Genomic DNA, 22,629 nt, shown 5'->3' on the forward strand with positions numbered 1-22,629 from the left:
TTCTCGGCACAATCTTACAACGTGACGGTTTGTATACTTGCTTGCTGCATGTATATTTTCACGGGATCTTAGCGAATACTCGCAGAAAAGTTTCAGGTAATGTGTTGCCATTAATAAAGTTTCCATATTACTAGCACCAACAAAAATCGCGTATCCTGCAGAAATTTGACATCTTTCGTCTGAGACGGCAAAAATCCGTGATGGACGTTGAATTCGAGAGTGGTGACTGTAAACAACAATTTCTAGATTATTTATTTATAATAGCGCGAGTTCATAATCGCGTAGTCAAAACTTGACGCTCGCATGTAATTTTATGCCGAACAGCTTGGATTGCAATATAAATTGCACGTCAGGAAGTTCAGTGAAAATGTGAACCAAAATTTCTTGCAACACCTGCCGACGTTGGACATTGATTAAACGTCTGCATCGCGGCGGCACAGTTTCAAACTGGCTTGAAGAGCGTATTTCGCGTTGCTTGGTACAATAGGGCCGAGTATAAAGCTTTATTCCAATGATTGTAAAAGGATAAAAAAGCGCCTCTTACCCGTACAATCTCACAAAGTTTTTCGTCGATACAATAATTCCACCACGTAAGTGGTTCTTGACATAATACTGTAAAGTAAACTCGTACACTTTCACTGAAGGCGAAGCGCGGGAACAGGTGTCGCAACAATAGAATACTCCGTTCGTTTTCGTTATTGTTATGCCTTTTCCTCTCCTTTCAGTTCACCGCGGCGACGATATAATTGAGTTATAATGCCGAGTGTAAAATTTCGTTGAATATATTCTACTGTGTTCGAAGAAACTACACGTACTGGTATAACCACGTTATATCCGTCACTCCGCCGACGAGTCCTGGTAAAGCTTGGAAAGCTTGACAGGCAGTGAAACTGCATTGAGAGCGCGGTGCGATTCGATCGGTGAGCTTTTCACACGGCGCGGAAGCATCGCGCGATGCAGGTGCCCCGGGTGAGCTCTCGACGTCAACTGAAAGTATAGTCACCATAGAACTCCGTAGTTTCCCCGTTTCCCTGTTTCCTCGTACCATGCTCGCGTTGTCCGGGCCCGCGGCATTGACCGTTCCTCTCTTCGTCCCTCCCCCTCATTCCTCGTTCAAGTCCAGTTGTTCAACTTCAATTCCGGCCATCTCACCGCATACACACCGTGTAAACCGAACCATGAACCCCTCGGGCCAAAGACCGAAATACCTGTCAGACGCGCTGGAACTTACAATTAGAGATCATCGCTGGACACCTCGTTTTTTCTTTTTCTCTGAAATGCTTTCGTCAAGGTTCATACATCAAGCTACGGTACTGAACTTATCGTCATTGCAAGGAAAACTGTCGGAGGAATCTGCAGTGACAATTGGCGGTGTCAGATGTTATGGGTTTTGAGTCTCTCCTGCGGATTTGCAACAGTAGTTGGAAAGAACGGTATAACTAAGTGAAAATTGTCTCACCATAGAATTTCAAACTTGGTTGATACGCACTATGAGAAGAACAACTCAACAGCTTCAGCAATAGATAGTTTTTCGAAAAAAGTTGATCCATTTTAGCGAGTTAACGTTGTTTATTGTGTGTCATGATATCATGTCAGTATATCCATACAGCGGCGGAGTTTAAATCGAGTTCCGACACTCGCTTGCGGCAAAAGTAGTCGTTGATACATTTATAAGGTGGCAGCACCAGCTTGATTACTCAGTGGCATCACCTGGTCAACGACTTCTGCAACATAATTCGGACGAAGAATTTGGATCCATTGTAGTTAAAAAGGCGCGCGTGACTCTGTAGTCGTGCTTTGTAAGTTGCAAGTTACCGTAGGCAAGGCGATACCCAGGCTAGACTCCGGTTCCATACCGTCGGCAAAAGGGACTTCACTGCTGCCGGTAAAATACCAGCGGTTAGTTTGAAAACGTGAATTAGGAATTAAGAAGCTGGCTTCGAACTCTCAGAGATCACCAGCTACTTCTGCCTTATACGATATTCAAATCTTGACGATGTTTCCAAGCGACTTTTTGCAGGAGTGAAGGTTCGTACCCTCATCAGTAGATGAAAACTCTTGTGATCAAACTCGTTAGTTCGCTGCATAGGTTTGAAGAGACCCACGCCGATCGAACCCTTTTCGTTTTCGCAAATTTGAAGACTCGATTTTTGCTTTGAACCTTCCGTTAGTCCATTCGACGAAGAGAAAATAGTGACGAGTTGGGACAGCTTTCAGAGCTTAAAACTCCTGTGGACACAACTTTGGAACCGCTTGTTCGATTTAAATCTAAAGTCTCCATGATTTCTACCAATATATTCGTTTTCCGTTGCTGAGGATACTCGTAAGCGAACCGGACGTGCGTCGCCGAAGCTCACCGGGACCAAAGGACCTCCGTCCTCCTTGCTGCCACGACACCTATCTATATACCTACTCCGTGCTTTCAATTCTCTTTTAGGGATTGAGCTCTGCAGCAAAGAGACGAGAGTACATAACCGGTTCGCAGCTGCAGGCGCAGAGTCGCCATGTATCGGCCGACCGTCGCCGTCTTACCGGCCCGCAGTTCACCGCACCAACTGTCCAGGGCTTTTGTCGTAGCGTTGGAGTGACTTTCGGTTATTCGCTTAAGAGACACCGGACCACCGCGATCCAACCGGGTGGCACGCGGCCTCGATTGCAAGCTTGATTCGGTTCGGGGTGCGTTCGACTGTCACTCGCTTCGGACGAGTCGCAGTCCACGTGTCCGGCCCTTTCTCGGAACAACAGAGACGGGAGAGAAGCACAACTTTCCCATTTTCACAGTGCACCCCTGTTTCTCCTCCGTCCGGTCGAGTTGGGGCGACGAATCAGTGCAGAGGGTGGCTTTTCAGTGATCGGCATTGTTGCAGTGGCATGATGCTCAGTGGTGCTAATCAAAGTGGCCGGTGATCCAAGTGCCCAGGCTTGAATTGAGCTTTTTCACGGGATACCGAGAGGGACGAGGTGATCTGGACTCGGCCGTGTGCTCGGGGAACGACCGGCTATCTGGAAGTAATGTCTACCTATTATGGCAGAAGTTTTCTCAAAGAGATTCACAACAGCAAAGGTAAATCTCCGTGATAGAGTAGTACACCGTGCTGTATGTATGTTTAAAAGATGTAATTGGGCATGCCTACGCCCACGTCACTCCTCGGTTGGCAGGATTTATTGGATATCCGTAAGTTCCAATTTATCTCACTGCAGCTCGCGATGCGATACGACGTGCAGAATGAAGTGCGTAGGAAGTGAACGCAGGAAACTGCGGGTCGAGGAATCGTTTGGCCGGGGGAATAAACCTTTATCAATTTTTCAAACCTCACACGATTTTAATTGCGGTGAGGTATATAGGCGTGCGATGACATTTTCCACACGATGCAACTCGTCAGACAGTCTGCACAAAAGGTCAAAGAATTTTCACTCCGTTGCCTGTGCCAGGGACGGTGACTATTACAAACCCGCCAGTGGAATAGCGCGTCACTCGATGTTAATAACTGTGCTTTCAATTAAAACGGTATACATATACATACGAAATATTCGAGGCACGAAGCAGCAGATTGGTAAATTTAATCACCATCGGGGAAAATCACCGAGGCACGCAAGACTCACGGTGATTATTCACGCGGTAACTGGACCTCGTTGATGAGCAAACGTGTTTGATGTTCGCCTGCATGTTGTCAAGTACCGGGCAATATCACGGGGCAAAAAATAGACCGGCACCTTGGCAGGCGTTATAGAATAATTACTAAACCCTTCCAGGAAACAGTCAAAGATCTATCAACGAGGAGCAGTGTTATACACTTAATGAACGGCTTTCTCGAAACAATTTCCGTCCAACAACAGCCGGGGAAACATGATCGTTTGTCGGCGAGTCGAGCCAACTGATACTCTCGACTTCGATAGCGGTTTAAAAACTAAAATTTGCGAAAGTGGCGGGTCCGTGTCACGGCCTCCTGAAATATTTGCGTATGCAAATCGGTTTCCCGGAGCCTGCGGACCCGGTGGAGTTCGCTTACTGTCTCTAAGGCCTCTAATGGATGTCAATCATTAGTATAATGGCGTATCAAGTGGCCCGATACAGCAGCGGTGCACGCTGAGTGGTACTTTGCTCGAAAAGTATCCACTCTTATCTTTCGCTCTAATCGACAAATTTCATCACGGCTCCATTAAACGGGCACGTGAAGCAGACGAGGAAAAGGCCGCGGCTGAAAACCTCTCGCGCATCTCACCGGTCGATACTACATATGCCATCCCAACGTGGACCGAGTAGGCTTCTCGGGTCTAACAAGGGGAGTGTCAAACTTGGGAATCACAGATTTCCATCACTTTTATATATATTGTAGGGCAGGGTCCCCTCAATAAATATATAAAGCGGCAAGACGCCATTCGTTTTTGTTATTGAGAAATTTCAACTCAAAGTTCTATATGTAACTTAAGTAGAAAGAACCTTTTTACCGGTTGCAGCAATAGTTCCGTGGCGTAGCGGTAACGCTCTTGCTTACTGAGGGACCGAACGGCTGTTCAAGTTCCGTTAGAGTTACTTTTTTTTTTTTTTTTATAAATTATTTAATACAAAAATAAATAATTAATAATTAATATTTCTATAAATTATTTTTTTATTTTTAAGTTAGGAAAAAATACAAAAAATGATAAAAATAGGATTTGTAATAATTATAATAACAAAGTAATCAATATTATCAAAAATAAAGTCGCTCAGTAAGCAAGAGCGTTACCGCTACGCCACGGAACTATTGCTGCAACCGGTAAAAAGGTTCCTTCTACTTAATTTACATATAGAACTTTGAGTTGAAATTTCTCAATAACAAAAACGAATGGCGTCTTGCCGCTTTATATATTTATTGAGGGGACCCTGCCCTACAATATATATAAAAGTGATGGAAATCTGTGATTCCCAAGTTTGACACTCCCCTTGTAAGACGGTGTGAACTTTTGCATCCTCATCCGCTCTGCATGAAAGAAATTACTCGCAGCAAGTCCGAGAGCCTAAAGTAGTTTTCTCGATAAGCGATCAAGCGGGACTCTCGTACTCACGTGTCGCTCTGCAGACCGTGGCGACTGGCCAGTCCGCTTTATGGCCGGCATCAATGTCCGGGCGAGTGATTGACTCGAGGAATAAAAATACGCCCGGTACCGAGCATGCCGTCGTCTCGATCGCCGAGTCCGCCGACTGGTGCAACGTGGGCGCACGTGGCGGGGGACTCGACCTTGTGTTCGTTGCGTTGACCGAGCTCCTGGACCCCAAGACTCCCCGGCAGTCGACTCTACGCGATTCACGGATTCGGCCGACATTCTCAGCCAACTATCAAGCCGAGTGCCAGGTGCTCGTTAATGCGCGAGTGATCGATCGTCGGGTGAGCGTGATTAAAAATCTGTCAGGATTGCAGTGCCACTGGTGACTCTGTTATGTTCGCCACGCCTAGTCGTAGGGTTTTCGACTCGTTTCCCGAACTCCGCATCGCGCTTGGAGAAAATTTACACCTGGAGGGACTCGGCGCTCGTTGCAGTCGCATAACCGGGCAGCGTTTCGTTTCAGAGGATAGCGGATAAACCAGACGGCGGACTAACGTGAAAATGCTTTCCCACGTTCCGTTTGAGGTTTCTGCCGTGAAGGACAGGTACTCGATCCTTTTCTTGCGCCGAGTGCGAACGGGCTAAGTGAGCCAGGGAAATGAGGCTACGGACCAAGCCGCGAGCTGGTGAACGCATACCGGGAACAAAAAGATTGCAATGAAAGTACTTCGCTGACAATGGTGGGGATCGGGGAAACTGAGGTGGAAAACAGATACAGCCACTTGTACGGCGGCCAAATGACCGACTCGACCATCAGGATATTCGACTTTGTGCAGGTTGGTCTCTCATTAATCAAAGTCAAGTGTAACGCGTGTTATGACGTTGTGTACGAAGCGCATACCTGTGCATCGTCGTACTCGTGGCAACTTCGCGTCTCGTGGTGATATTGCATTCGGTGAGACGAGCGTACCAACGCGAGACCCCGGGAGTATCCTAAGGTAAATTTGATAATGGTGACGTTGAACGGAGTTTGAGTAGCACTGATGCGGGACGTGATATCGCGGCAAACAGCAACGATCGCCGGAACGGTTTCAGCTCCATAACTCCGGCAACTGGCCCCAGACGAGAGGGAAGACGGCTTCTCTCCGAGTGGATGGATGGATTGAATTACTTATTCACATAGTTCAGAGCTGTAGTCATCCTCCTGGAAAAAGCGGTTCTCCGAATACGGACTGCATAACACTATAACTCCTAACCCAAACCTCCAGACAAGTCGTGCCTGCCTGCCTGCCCTATGCCGCCGGTTAGCCTTGAAATGTGATCAGAAACTGTCGCAAAAATGTTTTACTGTTTTACATCCGTCCTCCGTATCTTGAGCTGGGAATATTTTGGCTCGAAGCGGTCGTGAGATCTTGATATTCTGCCCGTTTGACAGTTTGTCAGAAATTGTATCAGCCCTTTCAGGAGAAAAATGAACGCTGCCGCATCGCTGCATGCCTGCCTCTCGAAACTCACTTACGGTATGGAAAGATTTTAAATGAGACTGCGATAAGCTCGGAGTGAAAGGAAGCCCGTGGAGAAGCACTTTAAGATCCACGATGTGTTCGGAGAAATACGTGTTCCAAAGTTGTACAACATCAACGCGTCGGCGCATACGTGTATCTTCACCACGGTGTGTAAGAAACGAGCGCGCACCCCGAGCTGCAGGCTAAGAGCGAGCCAAGGTTTAGCATCTTTATCGGAGTCTTGTATTTTTCAGCACGCGGAACAGCGAACCGTCGAAAATCGGCCCGCAGGTACGCGTAATGCATTTAAAATACGGCTTGTATATTGTGGGCAGTCGAAAAATTCGTTGCCTGAAAATCATCAAAAGCCCATTACGTACGATCAGGACAACCCGCTCCGCCCACGCAATAGAGGTATAAGTTCTCCGGCGCGTTGTTATGACTCCCATGCGATATCGCGACGATACGCCTTCGCCTCGTTCCATCGACCTTCTGTGTCGCGGGATTGTACAAGGTGCATACCTACGTTTTCCTTCTCTCTCCTTGCTGGTTCCTTTTTCACTGTGTTAGATAATCGTGATCGAAGAGAAGCTCTTTGAGAATTAAGTAATGCCATCAGGATGGAGTGCAGTTAACAGGCAATTAACTTGGAGAGATAATATATGATAAGCTCGACTCATCAACCCGGCAATAACTCGAATCCTATTAGAGCCAGAAGTCGGGAACGACTCTGCCGTAATCTTCGGTTGAACTGTGAAAGCCGGTGCTCGGATTTACCGATCCTTCCTAGCCGGGCTTCTCAAACATCATAACGAGGAAACGCGAGCGTCTGTGGGACTCGACTTCCGGCTACTCGACAAGGAGAATTCTTTTTCATTTCTGCCGTCAGACGCGAGTGATGAATCGTCAACGCACGCCGCGAGTACGCTAAAAGTCGAAGAATCGAAAACCGGCGTACCTGAGCCGCCACGATTTTGAACCGAAAGCAATTTCGCTGAGTTAATCCCAACGAATTTGGAAGTTTGAACCTCTTCCTAATCCGCGTAATTCCTTGACGCTCGAGAAGGCCGACCTGCAGAGTTAAGCCTTTATATTTCGGTTTGCGTATGAGGTCAACTTTTCTGCCCCCTGGTGATTCTGTGGCTTCGACGCGACGTCGCTGCAATGCATCCCATTCGTTCGCAGTGATAACTTTTGGAAACAAGACTGCACTCGAGGCAAACCGAGTGCTAATGCCCAACGGGAGTTAAGTCGTGGATCTGGGTCGCGGCGGTTTGCAGGTTGCTTTAATGCTCGATCCTCAAACTTTCATTTTCGCTGGTGCAGAACTGTGACATGAATCGTTTCACCAGCCAGATTACGAATGCAGTGAAATTAAATAATCCGTGCGCTTGACGCGTGGCGTTATAACCGGTAAAGGTCGATCGAACGTGACCCAATTCGATGGACGAAGGGTTGAATTTGAACGCTAGATCACCGGAATTTTGGGCCGGCAAGTCTCGCGTACCTCCGGCTATTCGATGATGAAGGATTCTCGAAATATAACAGAAGATCGAGTTTAAGATGCATCGATTCCAGCGAACCTGGGTTCCCCCACGTGCAAGGCAAAGTGTATGTGTGTGTGTATATCCCGTGGAGCCTCCGAGGTTGATAGGTAAAGACGAAAGAGTTCGTCCGTCTAGTCGCCGAGAGAACACCGGGAGCCCTTTGATGGGACAAAAGGAAATGAAATTCTTGTCGTACTTGGGGATGCGCGCTTGACTTCCTCGCAACGTTCTCCATATTGGTCGTCCTCTGCCCTGGTTTCCCTCAATGGGTTTCTTCCCGAGCTGCAAAAGCCCGAAGGACCATCCTCCGGGAACATCGCGTTCCACCTCCATACTCCAGGTCCTAGACCAGTTTTTATCCGGTTATCGTGCTCTCCGAGAGTCTGTGGGAAGCTGGATTAAAACGGCTCGATTTCACCAACGGTACTCCGCACATTTGCGGGTATAACGTTTATCTATATACCTGTAACTTTGTTCACGAAATCGAGAGAGATCGAACAAACGACAATAGCGCCCACCCACGGCGGCAGGGGTTGTGCCTCCCTTTAGGCTTGACACGAGAGCCCCACATGAAAGGAAAAAGCTGTTTTCCCGAAACATGAACCTTCGGCGGCTTCGTATGCCTATACCGTATAGCTACCGCACTGAAACACGACGTGGCAAGAAGAAAGTTTGCCATTCCCTGCTCAAACAGTTTCGTCCTTTCCCCGCGAGGCTGGCTCTCTGCAGTTATCCAGTTCTCGATAAAAGCTTATTTCTGGCTATGAAACCGGCGCACAGCTTCGGGCTTCTCAAACCACCAACTAATCAACCTTCGTGTTTGAATTCCAGCTCAAAGCCCAAAGCGTCAGGTGCCAGGGAACGCGGCCTCCACCCAACGACTCTGATTAGCGATCTTCGGTTATCCTAAGTACCCAATTTACCTCATCCAGACGTAAATTCCAGGTACCTCAAGAGCTCCGTAATTCGCGGTTTGACCGTGTCGCTTTGAAATAGTCGAGCTATCTGAAGGATGTGTCGCTTGTGGTAATTAGCCAGCCGACGTTAAGTCAAAGGATCAAATTCAGAGTATCGCCCACGTATCGCCGAATCACCTTGAAACTGTGACTGTTTTTTTTTTCAGCCTGAGGTGAATTTCATACATTTTCACTGACTGACTCGCGTTCTTGAACACGTTGACTCGATACGTCTGTCTTGCGTAAAAGTAACATCCTTTCCATATCAAAGTACAAAAATTTGTCTGAACGATACACGCAGATTGGGATATAAGATCGGGATAAGAAGAGAACGCGTGTGTGAGTGTTCGCGTGTGCTCGATACGTCGATGCAGGGTGGAGGGTGGACAAACACGGGAGAGAACCTGATTCGATCTCAGATTGTCAGAATCCAATCTACGTAACATGGTTCGGAGATCTTTAGCGGTCAGCCGGAGGGGTTGATATTGCAAGGAATATTGTTTGCACTGGTCAGTCGAACCCCCGAGGTGGAAATCGATCTGTGTATTACGTGTCCGAGGCCGCGTGGTCCACAGACTCCCGGCTTGTCGGACTGCAAACAGTTTCTGTGTGTCCTGCGATCCCGAGGCAACCTGGCCCCGAGCCTCGGCTGAACAATTTCGGGTTATTGGTTTCCTCCCGTAATATAACGCATCTGTATCAAGTGGCAGGATCGTCTTTCAATCTGCCTGCGTCTGTCGCTGCATGCCGGTCGAAAGTCAAGGTGCTCGCCGAGTTCAATTCCACTTCAGAGGGCGCAGAGGCTTGTCCACAGAAAAACTGACCGTTCCTTTTTGCTCTCTGTTCCAGTACATGGGCTCCTTCGCTGTTGGAAGTCCTGAAGTCGATGGCAGAGCGGAGTACGTGCGATCCCGACTGGATGCTCTCAGGGTGAGTAGATCGCTCTATCCCATCTCGTTTCTGCTTTATCGTCGAACCAGGAAGCCGCCTATCCCGGGGTGAAACTTTTATTCGCGATTAAATCGGGCGGATTCAACGTCTGAACTCGACGTGTATTAACGACAGTCGTACATACAAATTATCGTCCCCTCTGCTCTCCGAATTTGTTTTCTCCTCTCGCCGAGTATACCTTCCACCCTCGTCCTTGCCCGGCGCCGTTAACCAACCCTAAGACAGACAAATTATTCCGGGTACGCCTCGTCGCATAATAAGAATCAATAAGATATACCATCAGCATTAATGGCCCGATATCTATGCCACTCGCACCCCGGCTCTCGAACTGTTTGTTCCGCGTTTTTGCATGTCAAATCGCAAGCCCGAGCCGCCGGCCATGTCGAGACGATCATCCTCCGTCAATTACCGAAACAACCAAACCCTGGCACTCTCTCCCTCGTTTGCCTGATGCGAATTCAAAGCACGCGCCCCGTTTGTCCTCGCAAGCTGGTCAATAATAATCTTTGCCGATATGCCCGCTACGCTCCGTGCTTGCTGATCGCTTTATCGGGTACGTAAAGTACGCCAGTGGTCGCGGATAATCGCTGCAGGACCAGTTTTCGGAAGTCCGGATCGGGACGTTCCGAACATTCGTATCAGACGTGCGAGCTCGGGATCCCGCTACTGCGAATCGAAGGTAGACCCTCTATTTCTCGGCTCCCGAAAGTCTGCACAGTTGGAAGAGTAATTACCTGCAACGAACGCCATTTCGGCGCCTTGACAGCAGACGGTCCGCAGGCATGGCGCCCTGAAATAGATCCATTAGCATAGCTCGTTCAGAGATCAAAGAGTCAGTGTTGCTGGTTATAGAAAACCAGCAGTTTCAAGGTTTTGATACCCAGCCCGGCTCGTAATTAGACCTGTCCGCATGTAGCTGCCGCACGGCTCATTCACGTACCTACTTAAGGTCCATCTCGGTTTCAGATATCGGTCTTGTGCCTCCATTAGCTCCCGTCTTGTAGAAAATCCTACCAAACACCTCGATAAAAATTCACTTGATACGCTGATTAATTTTTCCAAATACTCACTTTTCGCCAACTATCGAATTAATTGCGGGCTGGAGAAATTTGATAACAATCAATTGGGCACTCCCACGGGTCTGATCTTGAGTCCGGAGTTTTCGAACTTTTATTTTTTCACCGCAGTCGTAACTCTATCCTTCAGCCCGCACGTTCATCCGATCCGATCAGCAGGTCTGGCTGCTGCTGCTGCTGCTGTCACTTCTTGGCAAACCAGTGCAATTTTCAAAGAGAGATGTGACCTGGGCGGAAGTAGAATGAAATGACAACTAGCCAAGAGATGTAGATCATTCCTTTTACGGCGAGGATTCGACCCTTTTGAGGAGTCAAGAATAAGCACTCGTGTACAGTTCAGCGACGAAAATTTAGGAAATCCTCTTCGGTGCCCCGGAGCTTTGCTTCGTGACCATTTATTTCGCTCTACCGAGTTGAATTTTCTCGCAAATGTTTCAACGCGGTTTAAATTTCCCCATATAAAGTGGGAACAAGGGACGGGGGATTCCGTATCGTTAAAAATATATATTGATGGGCAAAATTCGGTACAGTTGCAGTTTTAACGATCGACGCCGGCCCGTGTTTCCTCCGCCTCTTCGCCCCGCGTCCCTCCATCGAATCGGGCGTTAAATTTCATCGAACTAAAATGACCGCATGTAAAGTACGTACACACGCGCGGCGTACAGTTTCGCCTTGTACCTGCGGATAATACAGCGCACACAAATTTACACTTTATGCGGATCGTGAATTTACTACCGAGCGCAAAATTCGACGTTCCGTCACCGGAAACTTTCCACCTTCGTCCATGATTCCCACTTATTTCGACCTTGGAACAGCTATTCGGAAAGCCGGAGGGAAATATAGCCCGGAATGCCCTGTACGCAGAGCTTTAAAGAGTTGAATAAAACACGCGAGTATTCTAAATCCTTGCTTAATAAGTTTGAAAGGGTGGTTCGGGGGGACGAAAATGAAAAATACGAACTTTATTTCCATCGTTTATCACCGCGGAACGTGGCAACGTTTCTGCAGGGATTCACGTAGTCCAGCATCCCTTTTTTTCAACCTTCTTTCGTGCCACCGTAGCTACAGTGGCATCGGCACGTCGCGACGCTGGAAGAGCGAGGGAGAGAAAGAAAAAGAGAGAGGGAGAGAGAAATAGAGTTCGCGGTGTATTTCATGCATAATTAATGTAAAATTTGTTCTTTTTTCTTTAGCGCCCGTGTATAATATGTACGTAAAGAGAGAGAGAGAGAGAGAGAGAGAGAGAGAGAGAGAGAGAGAGAGAGAGAGAGAGAGAGAGAGAGAGAGAGAGAGAGAGAGAGAGAGAGAGAGAGAGAGAGAGAGAGAGAGAGAGAGATGTGGGTAGGTAACGCTGGCGTGTTTAAGGGATCAGATTTTTAAGCTATGTTTACATAATAGCTGCATGAATACACACCGGGCTTAATGAGGCGAAAATTACGCTCCGCTGACGCCGCGGCCGGGAAGCGCGACGCTCTCGAGTGCCGGAGTTTCCTGTTTATACTTTGCACAACAATGAAAGTAAATAAGAAAAATATTCACAACTTTGTACCCGCCCCGCACCCTCGAGTCCAGCCCGCGGATATCGCGGACTCGACGCCGACCTTTGCTTCGGGTAAAAGGGAAAACCCGAAATTCGCGTATACCGACAACGAGCGACGGAAGGGGATGAGGGGGAGGGAAGCGAGCCGAGATATAGATGAAATATTGCGTCACTCTTACGACCAGCATCGAATTGAGCTGGCCCCCCTCCCTCGCCCCTTACCTTCCTTCAATTTTCAACCACCGTAGAAATAAAAATAATGCTCCACCGCGAGACAAGTGGACCTCCTCGAGTTCTTACGTCCGGTGCTTTTCAATTAACTCGGTCGAGGACGTCGCTATCAATGACAAAGCGGGGGACTTGCGGCTCGGGTCGGGTAATCGAGTCTGCCCAGTCGTTCGCAGTCGGTGGACAAGATCGTATAACAGGGGAACCGAGGACCAAGAGGAAGAGGAGGGAGGAGGGATCCATCTTCTCCGCGTTCCGATTCCCCAAAAAACTATTTTACCCTCACGGATAGGTTTACGACCTATAAACGAGCGGCGCAATCCATGAAATTTGGTGCTCCGAGTCTTCGTGCCTCTCCAAAACTCCCGATACTCGTACTTCCGCCGAGCTTTCCTATAGAACGATCAACCGGCTTCTCAAGTAATTATGAATTTCCCGTTCTCCCCTCGTTCGCCCCGGAGAATTTCCATTCAATTAACAACGGCTCGTGCTGCGACGCTGCTTGATGGCCTGGCGATCTGTTCGCAGTTACCTTTCAGCGCCTCTCCTTATATATCTCGAAGGGCTACACCTACTTCGAACCCAACCAGGTATCGGGTACTCGAAATATATTAGATATCCTGAATGAATAAGTCGATCGATTGGCAACTCGACGATCCAACGTGTATACAGACATACGTATATTGGTAATAATTCACCACTCGAGAACCTGCTGTGCCGTCTTTCCTCCCGGTTAAAGATATTCAAAACAGCATAGGACCGATCATTTCCGTCGGATGCCAGATAACTAATCTAGTCCGAATATATTCAGCTCGCAAGCATTTCGGGGGAGAAGAAAATGGACCCGAGTTTAACGTGTGCGCGGTTCTGGTCGGGGATCGAGTTTCCCGGATTCCATAAATCCCGATAAAAGTACTCCTCGGATATCGGGACGGTCTCGGCACGCACGGGACACGGAAGGCTGGAAGATGCGGGGCGGTTTGCGGACTGGATCCTCGCCAAGGATGGATCCTGACGTTTCCGTCCAACTTTCGCGTCGCCGTTCGTACTGGGGAAAAATCGAACCAGACACGAAACGTACACGCCCAACTTTGTTGGTCTCCCCTCTTCCCTCTTCTTTAAAAACAGTTTGCATGATCCTCGCTTCTCGGAAAGACCGGAAATCCCACGGTAATCGCGCCCCCCGCGAGGACATCTCGATCGGAGGACCAATCAGCGTCCGGGGTTGAAACGAATTGGCGCGAATTAAGGGCGGAAATGGATGCGGCAAGCTGGGAAAAGACGGCCTCTGTATTTTCCGTCTCGGAGCGCGACACCGAGGCCTTTGTCGAATCCGGAGCGAACAATGTAACCCAATCGCGGTGCTGATCCGTCGTCGACACAGTTTTCGCCTGCAGTCCTCCTCCCGTTCCCTCGGCTTTTCTCAGCCTCCTCGCCTCGACTGCGGAACCTTTTCAGCACTTTGGCCGGCTCGATTTTATCCTTTTTCCTCTCCCATCTCGCCCCTCGTTACTCCAAAGTCTCCGAAGAACCGCCTGCGCCAGAAGACCACCGCATCGGGAGTTCCAAAGCCGCGGAGTGACGCGACATCGACGATGCAAAAGCGGCTAATGCAATTACGCATCGCCCTTCGGGCTGCTGCAGTCGCCGCGCCGGCGTTGCACACTCAGCAGTTTACTTTTTACCGCAACGGGATTCCAGGGTTTAATTGTTTCGAGATCCGCAGCATCGGTGTGGGAAAAATCCTTCGTCACTGACGACGGAAAAAAGATTCCCGCTCGGGAATCGTCGCGTAAGCGGGTTTGACTACCCTTAATCGCCCCGCAAGATTCTCTATTCCAACGGAAACAATCGCAGTGCCCAAATTTAGGAAGCCTCGAGGTACCTCGACATTTTCCACTTTTTTCAGATCAAAGTAGGATTATAGCCATGGCACTTGGTCGATTCTCCGAGTGCTTTTGAGAGATTCGAGACGTATTGTGAAATAGGACTCGTTTTTTCAAAATTCAATCTCTACGTTCCCCGTCAATAAATTTTCGAAGAATCGACTCTCTGCTGCAAGGGCGATTGTATTTTCGCCCGAGATACGTAATAATTTTTCATAATCGCATTAATCGCGGAGGTTCGAGGGGGGGAGAGAGCGAGGTTATCGTAAATTGACAGAAAAAGCAACCCCATTTATTCGCTACGGGTGCCAAAGAAGAGAACGGAGGGATCCTCAAACAATTTCCTTGAAAAGCACCCACATCGATTTTACACCGTAATAATTTCATACGCCGCGCCGTTTCGCGTCATAATAATTTATATCCCTCTTTCAAAACAAACCAACCGGTGAAATTCAATTCTGCGCAAACTTTTCACCCCCGCTTTCACCCTTCCTCTTCCTGCTTTCCGTTTTCCTCTTCTTCCACAGAGCCTAACTGCGAGTGATCCTCGAGAATTCCGTCTCAGACGCATTTCGTCCAGACGTATTTCCGACATTCAGGTCAACCGATCAGATCGTCGGACCGTGATCTGAAAACCGTTGCGGAGCCGCAGACGGGATCTCGTTCAAGACTTCCGTCAGCGAGGCTGGATTGCCGTTTTTGCACGCTCGCTGCACCCGGCTGCATGCACTTTAAACCTCCTCTCTCCCCGGTTCTCGTCGACCCTGAAAAGAATTTCTTCGCCAAATGAGCCGCGAATGATGACGGATAGGAAAAACGGCCCCGGCATCGAGCAGATGGACCATTTCGAACGGAGAGACGGTAATTTGCGATAGTTGTGCTTCTCCCCGTTTTGACGAGAGCGAAAGTGATCCTGGCGTGTACCGAAGGGATAGGAACCCGCAGAAGGCTAGGAGCTATTCGATTTCGGTCGAGTTAATCCCCTGGCCGAGAGTACGGAGAATACATGTGTGTGTGTGTGTGTGTGTTTGCGGGGGTATGGGAAAAAGGGGAAAGGGAGGAAAAGGACGAGGAAAAATGGTAGGGAGGAAAGAAAAAAACAGACAGACATTTGCCTATCCGAGCGGGGATATATATTTCACTTTCGTATTCCGAAAATCTGCTTTCTCCTCGCCCGGGTTTATTCCGCATCTTCCACGTTCCTCCTCCCATAGCGCTGTTCTTTGAATACCCGTAATCCGTGAGACTGAACTCACAATCATGTATATTGTATTCTTTATGTCCCTGCGATCTGCTCCCGGGGTTACGCCGCGTGTCCAAACCGCAGAGCCAGGGGTAAAAAGTTTGGGGGTCTCGATTTTTTGATGACGTGCTCGACTCTGAATCTCCGATATTATATTCATGCGAGACGTATATTCTGCAAATTGTGCTCGGACGCCGGTGCGCACCTGCTTCTGACGCTGCAACTCCGTTGGAATTTTTCGGGTTTACTTTGTTCGCCCCAGTCTCGCGTACAAATCGTGAAATTCAAATCGTTCCTTCAATAACAGCCAAGGGCGAATTCCGGGTGGCGCAGCGGAGAGGATGAAATGCGACGGTGATAGTCGATAAATGCCCCTCGGCATTCCCGGCGTTCCTAAAAACTCTTCCCGCAGCCTGAACCTGGACTTGGAATTATTATCAATCGAATCTGCATGCCATTCGAGAATTCCCCGTGCGCACTGGTCCTGCAAAATTGTCTCACGTCGTATACGCCTATTATTACATACATATACACATTAGGGTGGCTCATTTTTTTGCTTTCAATTTTTTTCAAACTGGAGGAGGTAGAAAAATATTTAGAGGTCGCTACAAATTGTTGAAGTATTTTTGATTCATTTTCACGTGTACACCTCACGGACTTGCATGTATATATTAGTTTATTTTTTTCGTATCGCAGTCCAATCAATCGTTTACCAATCAACATTGGATAACAGTTTTTGCTACCGAAATAGAAGTATCGCATCACCTTAATGTCCCTGTTTCGTTTTCAATACTGATTTTTATGAACAATGATTAATTGGACCAAGATACGAAAAAAACAAACTAATGATGAGTCCGTGAGGCGTACACGTAAAAATAAATAAAAAATACAACCTCTAAATATATTCCTACCTCCTCCAGATCTTACGACAATTTTTTTTCAACATTTGTCACAAATTTTTCGAGTGGTACCTTAAAAGGAAAAAGAAAAGTTAACAAATCAACCACCCTGATATACGTGCAGTTGTTGTTCGACAGAATTCAGAAAACGTTGCGAAACAGAGCTCGCAAAAAAGCGGGGAATAAATGAGATCGGAAATTAAGATGGACGACGGGTAACCGGCGACCAAACGATCCTCATAAGTTAAAAGTATCAAGTTCGTGTATTCCGTGCTCCACCCTCGTTACCCGAGGCCTCCTGACCCCCGACCTCGTAAGTAAACCTCGGCCTTGCGTGCCCTTCTCCATTCCCTGTCTCCCTCCCTCCCTCTCTCTCTCTCTCTCTCTCTCTCTCTCTCTCTCTCTCTCTCTCTCTCTCTCTCTCTCTCTCTCTCTCTCTCTCTCTCTCTCTCTCTCTCTCTCTCTCTCTCTCTCTCTGTCTTTCTCCCACTCTCTTCTCCTCCCAGGCTTCACCGGGTGGTCGGTCTTTATTAACTCCAGCACTGAAGTATAGCGGCAATACCGCTCTCCTTATCATTGGCATTCATATATTCACTTGAACGCGATTGTTACCCTTTCGGAATTCGACCGAGCCAGAAACTTACGTTCCTGTATTTTCTATAAAGCGACCAATTTAGGGGCTCGTAAAGGTCGTTTCGAATCCGCTGCAACCCTTACGAAAAATTGAGCAGTAAAAAAGGAATAGAAGAAAGATTGCCCGAGGTGTTGGAAAAAGCTCGTGCTGCAAACGTCAGCGGCGATAAGAAATATGTGAAGAGAATCGAACTCTGTGTATGATTCGGGCGAAATCTTAACGCGGTCTCTTTTCACCCCGTGCAGACTCGGTGAAACTTTTTTCCGTCCACCGGACAAGATCTTCGCTGCGATAAATAAGTCGCAGCATCCATCTTCGGGGCGTTCGTTCGTCGCAATTATCATTCCCGGTGAACAATAGTCGCGGTAAAGCCAGGAGATCAGACTCGAGGATCAGGGTTAAAAGATTATTCTAAATGTCAAGTGAACTCGGGAAATTCGCCACCATAATTATCTAGCCAGCATCTGGCGCTCAAACTCTCCGGGAAGGTAATTAGCCCGGTAATCGGTTTCCCTCTCGTTATTTCCTCCCGAGCTTTTTCCCTCGCCTTTAACAACACTTGCAGAAATTTATTTCCAACAGAGACGCGTTGCCTTGGTTGCCGCAAGACGCTCCCTTACGCATCGTCTGCGCCATTCTGCAGGTTGTTCCAGCCACCCACGCTCGAGTGGACGGAAGTGCACCAAGCGGCTTAGAGCAAGGAGCGGGGGACGGGCGTATTTACCGAAGGATATTTACAGTCTGAGTCTCCGGTCTACCCAGACTTTAATATCCTGTCATTGGCCTCGTGAAACGCGCGGCTCCGTCGACGCCGGAGCGACGCGGGGGTGAAACGCACCCCGGCCGACGATTGGCCGCCGAATCTCGATGGCCCAACTTTCTAATTACAGCTCGGCCTCGATGACCCGGACAAACTGACTCCCGATTCTCCTAAATTTCGTTTCATTAAATCCCCCGGAGATAGCGGGACGAACGGAGATCGGAACTCTCCTCGTTATCATATCTTTATTGCTCCTCTTATCGCTTCGACAAATAAAACGTCAGCGGTGATGATCGGGTCGTGATGTATATTGGCAGATCGAAAGAAGCCCGGGAACTGAGCCTCCAGGGGTGAATAATAATGCACAGTCCTAATTGTGAGCCGAAATCTCCCGCGAGAATCCGACGACCAATAAAGGACCATTCAAGCGTTAATCGACGCATTTTTTGCAAATTTTTATAAATTTTCCATGTCAGCTAACGCTTGCCCGGAATGCCTTCTGCTACAAGATAACATTTGATAACGTTTCTCTGAATAGCCTGCCCCTGTTTCAGCCTTGACTAATACTTGAATGTCCGCCAAGTAACGTTTCGATTGATAACTTTGATTGTAATTCGATTAGACTCGTCAAAGAGTGGGATCCCGGAAGACCGTTGTATCGGGTGTCAGGGTTATAGACGGTGGGAATATCAGACGAGCTTCCGGCCCGTTACTTTAACATCGAGGCGCCGTATCGGGACACTGGATGCTGGAGTCTGGATAGGTGTGCAGAGCTCGCGGCGTCTGTGAAGTTGGATCCGTGGATGTGCGCGAATGCGGGGTGTCCTCTTCCTCCTCACGGTGTGAGAGATACGTAATCTCCGTGGCAGAAATCGCGGTAGGGAGTCCTTTTCAAAGTTGTAAATCTCCGCGGCTCTCCATTCAGTGCGGGATAAGCCAGCCCCATATTACCCAGGTGTAAATATTCTCACTCCAACCGCGGTGCGGATGCCACGGTACCTACATTCTGCAATATTCTACTCCCAGTGATACACGCCTGTAAGCTGTACCTGATTTCGAGCTTTTCACCTTCGGAACCACAGTCGAAGTGACATTTTTTCGATCACTCCAATTATTCTGCGCAACGAACACGCGAGCACTCGTCCCGTGAGGGACAAAACCCAAATACGAATCGGACGCAACCGCAGCTTCACGAGCCGATGAATGGCGATCGCTGAAGTGCGGCGGGGCTTGGCAAAAGGTACCTATCCGAATCACCGAGGGATGCAGAGACGGCCAGCAGACATCAGGATAGCCGATCTCAATACCGGACGTTGTGACGCGGTCAGAACCGCCGCAAGCTCCTATGAGAGTCGAGCTTTGCTTTTGACCGACGTGCAAACACGGGTTTAATTCCTTACCCGATACCGCGAGCTTTACCGCCAAAACCTCGTCTTTGAGCACTGCGTTCGAGTTTTCAGCTTTCGGTGTAAAGAATTTTTGCCGAGCTTGCGCGAAATCTCGTAACAGCTTCGGCGACGTCCCGAAGCCTAGCTATGCAGGGAACTTTCACGGAAAATCGGAATGCACCGTATTTGCAATGCTAATCAGCTCGCGAGCTGCTCTCCCGTTATTTAAGAGGCGTTATCCGCGCGCTCGAGCGCGTAAATTTCAACGGAAAGGTTGCGCGGCCCGCGTTTCCCGGCATCCCTGGGTACGCTTAATTATATTACACACGCGCACCGCGTTATATCATCCAGCGACTAGGCGTATTTCGGGCCACGTGACTGCAGCCCGGATTGTACGGCTAAAGATAGCGGCGCTGCCGACCGCCTGTAACCGGCTAGTTCCGTATTTTGATTCTGAATTTATAGCGAGATTTATAATCCCCATGACCGGCTCGCTAATGCGACCCACCTGCTGTTTCTTATCATCCCTGTTCTCGAGAGGCGATAAGGTCCTAGAGCGTTTATTTTCAGGGGTTATACATGGGTTTGGAAGGGCAAAAAAAAACAACATATTTTCTCTGATTCTTCTTTTTTATATTTAATAGAAGAATTGTTTTATTCAAAGCCTAGGCATATAAAAGAGCAACATTTGAACAATATATTGTGAAATTACTATCCAATAATTTGGAGAATTCTGCCTTAGAAAACTGTTTGTGGAGAAACTAGTATCCTTGCGGTGGCCAGGATAACTCACGATAGCTTTGTCTGAAATCAAAAGACCAAATATTTTATATCAGTAGGTGAGTATAGCTCGCGATTGAACGAAGGATTTAAAAAAAAAAATGAAATTCGTATTTTTGATCATGCATTGGCTTGTAAGATAAGTTGTGATCATAGAAAAAAAATCATTCCGGAGGGAGTTGAAATCGGGCCAACGACAAGGTTGGTATAATTTTTAATCGTAAGAAGAAAATGCCCCGTTAGATAAATCCCGACGAGTTTCCCATTATCCGTTTGCTGGCGGAATCACGATTCCTCGAAATTTTGTACGTAATAATGAACTTCTAGAATCCTCTATGCCAAGTCACCGAAGCTTTTTTCCAACCCGAACCCGCGTTGTTCGAATATCAGTTTCCTCGAGCTGAAATATGTGGAATAAAAATAGCGGAAAAGGGTATTTAAAATGAAGATAAATAAAAAGGCAGTAAAGCTTGCGGGCTTGCGGGCTTGCGGGCTTGCGGATCCGTCTGGGGTGCATACAACCGGGATGCAATTTATTTGGTCTGCAGCCGCAGTGGCCGAGGAAAGAACACCACGCGTACGAGGCGCACATCCGCAAGCTGAGCCTTGATTTTTACCACCATTTATACGCGAAAAACATGGGAATGATGATGGGGGCAGGGTTGAAGGGGGATGGATGAAAAAATTTCAAGTAACCGCATCGCATTTGGCGCGTGTTCAAGAGCCGAGCAGCTTGCTCGCGCGACCTTACGAGGTGAAACTAATATTCGTGCAGCACCACCACCACCACCACCACCATCGAAACGCCCCCTGCGGCCCAGAACTCGAGGTTCGTCCATAAATCCTCGAGGATGGGGATTCGGCATACGTAAGGCCTCCCGGGGCTGAACACCGCCGCCGTTCGGCGAGCCTCGGACCTCAACCCCCTCGGAGGGTTTAATTTTTCCCTCATACACGTATGTCTATAAACTATAATATAGGTATAGGATAAGACCGAACTCTGCGACGAAGTCGGTGAAAATTATCGAGCCTTGAGCTTGCAGAGTTTTTCAGAGGGGAGGGCGAAACGGAGCTAGGGAAAAATCGCGAGAGGCGATACGGGCAAACGAGTTTACACCCCGTAGGGATGCACGAATATATATGTACACAATGCTCCGCGACGCGGATAAATAAATTCTGGTAAGATGGCCGCGTGCCGTGCAAACCGGAAATTCGGCGAGTCAGGGCTTCTTTATGGGAATCGACGGGGTTCCGAACCCCAGGCCTCCGCGTCTACCTCACATACACACGCGCAGGCGCGCAAACAAATATATGTATACTGTCGCGGGACTTTCCCTCTGTATATATGTATACAGATATCAGCACGCGATATGGAGTGGGAAACAAAACTGCGAACAAACCCCGTCCTCCTCCCCATCAATTCTCGTAATAATGACGATCAATGCTCGCGCCGGCTTATCTCAGATAATATATGTGCCCGCGTGCATAGATGTACATATACGTATGCATACCCGGCGAACTATCTTACAAGATAATATTCATCGCTCTCTTGTATTATTTTCCTCCTTGCGTATTTTCTTCTCTCGTGTGAAAAGATAAAAATCTACGATCCTGACGTGGAAAATTAGAGACCAGGGACATCTGAGTAAAATGAAATAAAAAAGGAAAAAAAGATACCAGCACACCTTCGCGGCGTGGAATTTTTCACATCGATCAACGGAGGAGTAATGGGTTAAACCGTTGGCGCTGGGTCGAACCCCTTGAGGGAGCGAAGTCGGCGGCGGCATCCGCGATTCGACGCTTAGCGAAAAAGATCCAGGGAGCTAATCTGTCACCAAATCCCGTAACACCTACCCGCGAAAGCGTCGAGCCGTAGCTCCCGAGGGTTCCATCCCGAGTTATCCCCTTTATTTGGGAAGTTTGTAAATATCAGATCGCAGCTGTAACGATGCCTCTGCCGTGTTGTACGATCTCGAGCCATTCAACAACCGCGTAACTGCAGTTGAGCGGAGTCCAGGGATAGATAAGCGATGCCCTCTACCCCCCTCCCCCAACCCTAACCCTCCGTCCCGACGTCCCGACGTCGTCGTCGATCAGCGATACGCGATACGCGGCCAAGAACCAGCTGATCTTTGCACTCTGGGCTTGTACGTTTTACTTATACGTTCCTATATCGATAGGGGAGTAACAATTATCATCCATATCCGAGCG

The 22,629-nt window shown here is 48.3% G+C and overlaps 1 protein-coding gene across 6 annotated transcripts in view; it reads left to right on the forward strand.

The window, feature by feature from the left end:
• Positions 1-2,998: 2,998 nt before the first annotated feature.
• LOC107228058 (tensin-3) overlaps positions 2,999-22,629 on the forward strand; it is a 91,976-nt gene continuing 72,345 nt past the window's right edge. The window contains exons 1-2 of one of the 6 annotated variants that reach the window (XM_046737018.1): positions 2,999-3,064; positions 9,883-9,963. In XM_046737018.1, coding sequence (XP_046592974.1) covers positions 3,026-3,064; positions 9,883-9,963 — 120 coding nt within the window. In that variant the 5' untranslated portion in view covers positions 2,999-3,025. Of the gene's footprint in view, positions 3,065-5,285; positions 5,862-5,886; positions 6,024-6,768; positions 6,822-9,882; positions 9,964-22,629 lie in introns of those variants that run through there. The other 5 variants (XM_046737014.1, XM_046737025.1, XM_046737032.1 and 2 more) reach the window with 5 other exon arrangements.

The sequence above is a fragment of the Neodiprion lecontei genome, chromosome 1 (genome assembly GCF_021901455.1).
Source record: "Neodiprion lecontei isolate iyNeoLeco1 chromosome 1, iyNeoLeco1.1, whole genome shotgun sequence".
Classification (NCBI taxonomy): Eukaryota; Metazoa; Arthropoda; class Insecta; order Hymenoptera; family Diprionidae; genus Neodiprion; species Neodiprion lecontei.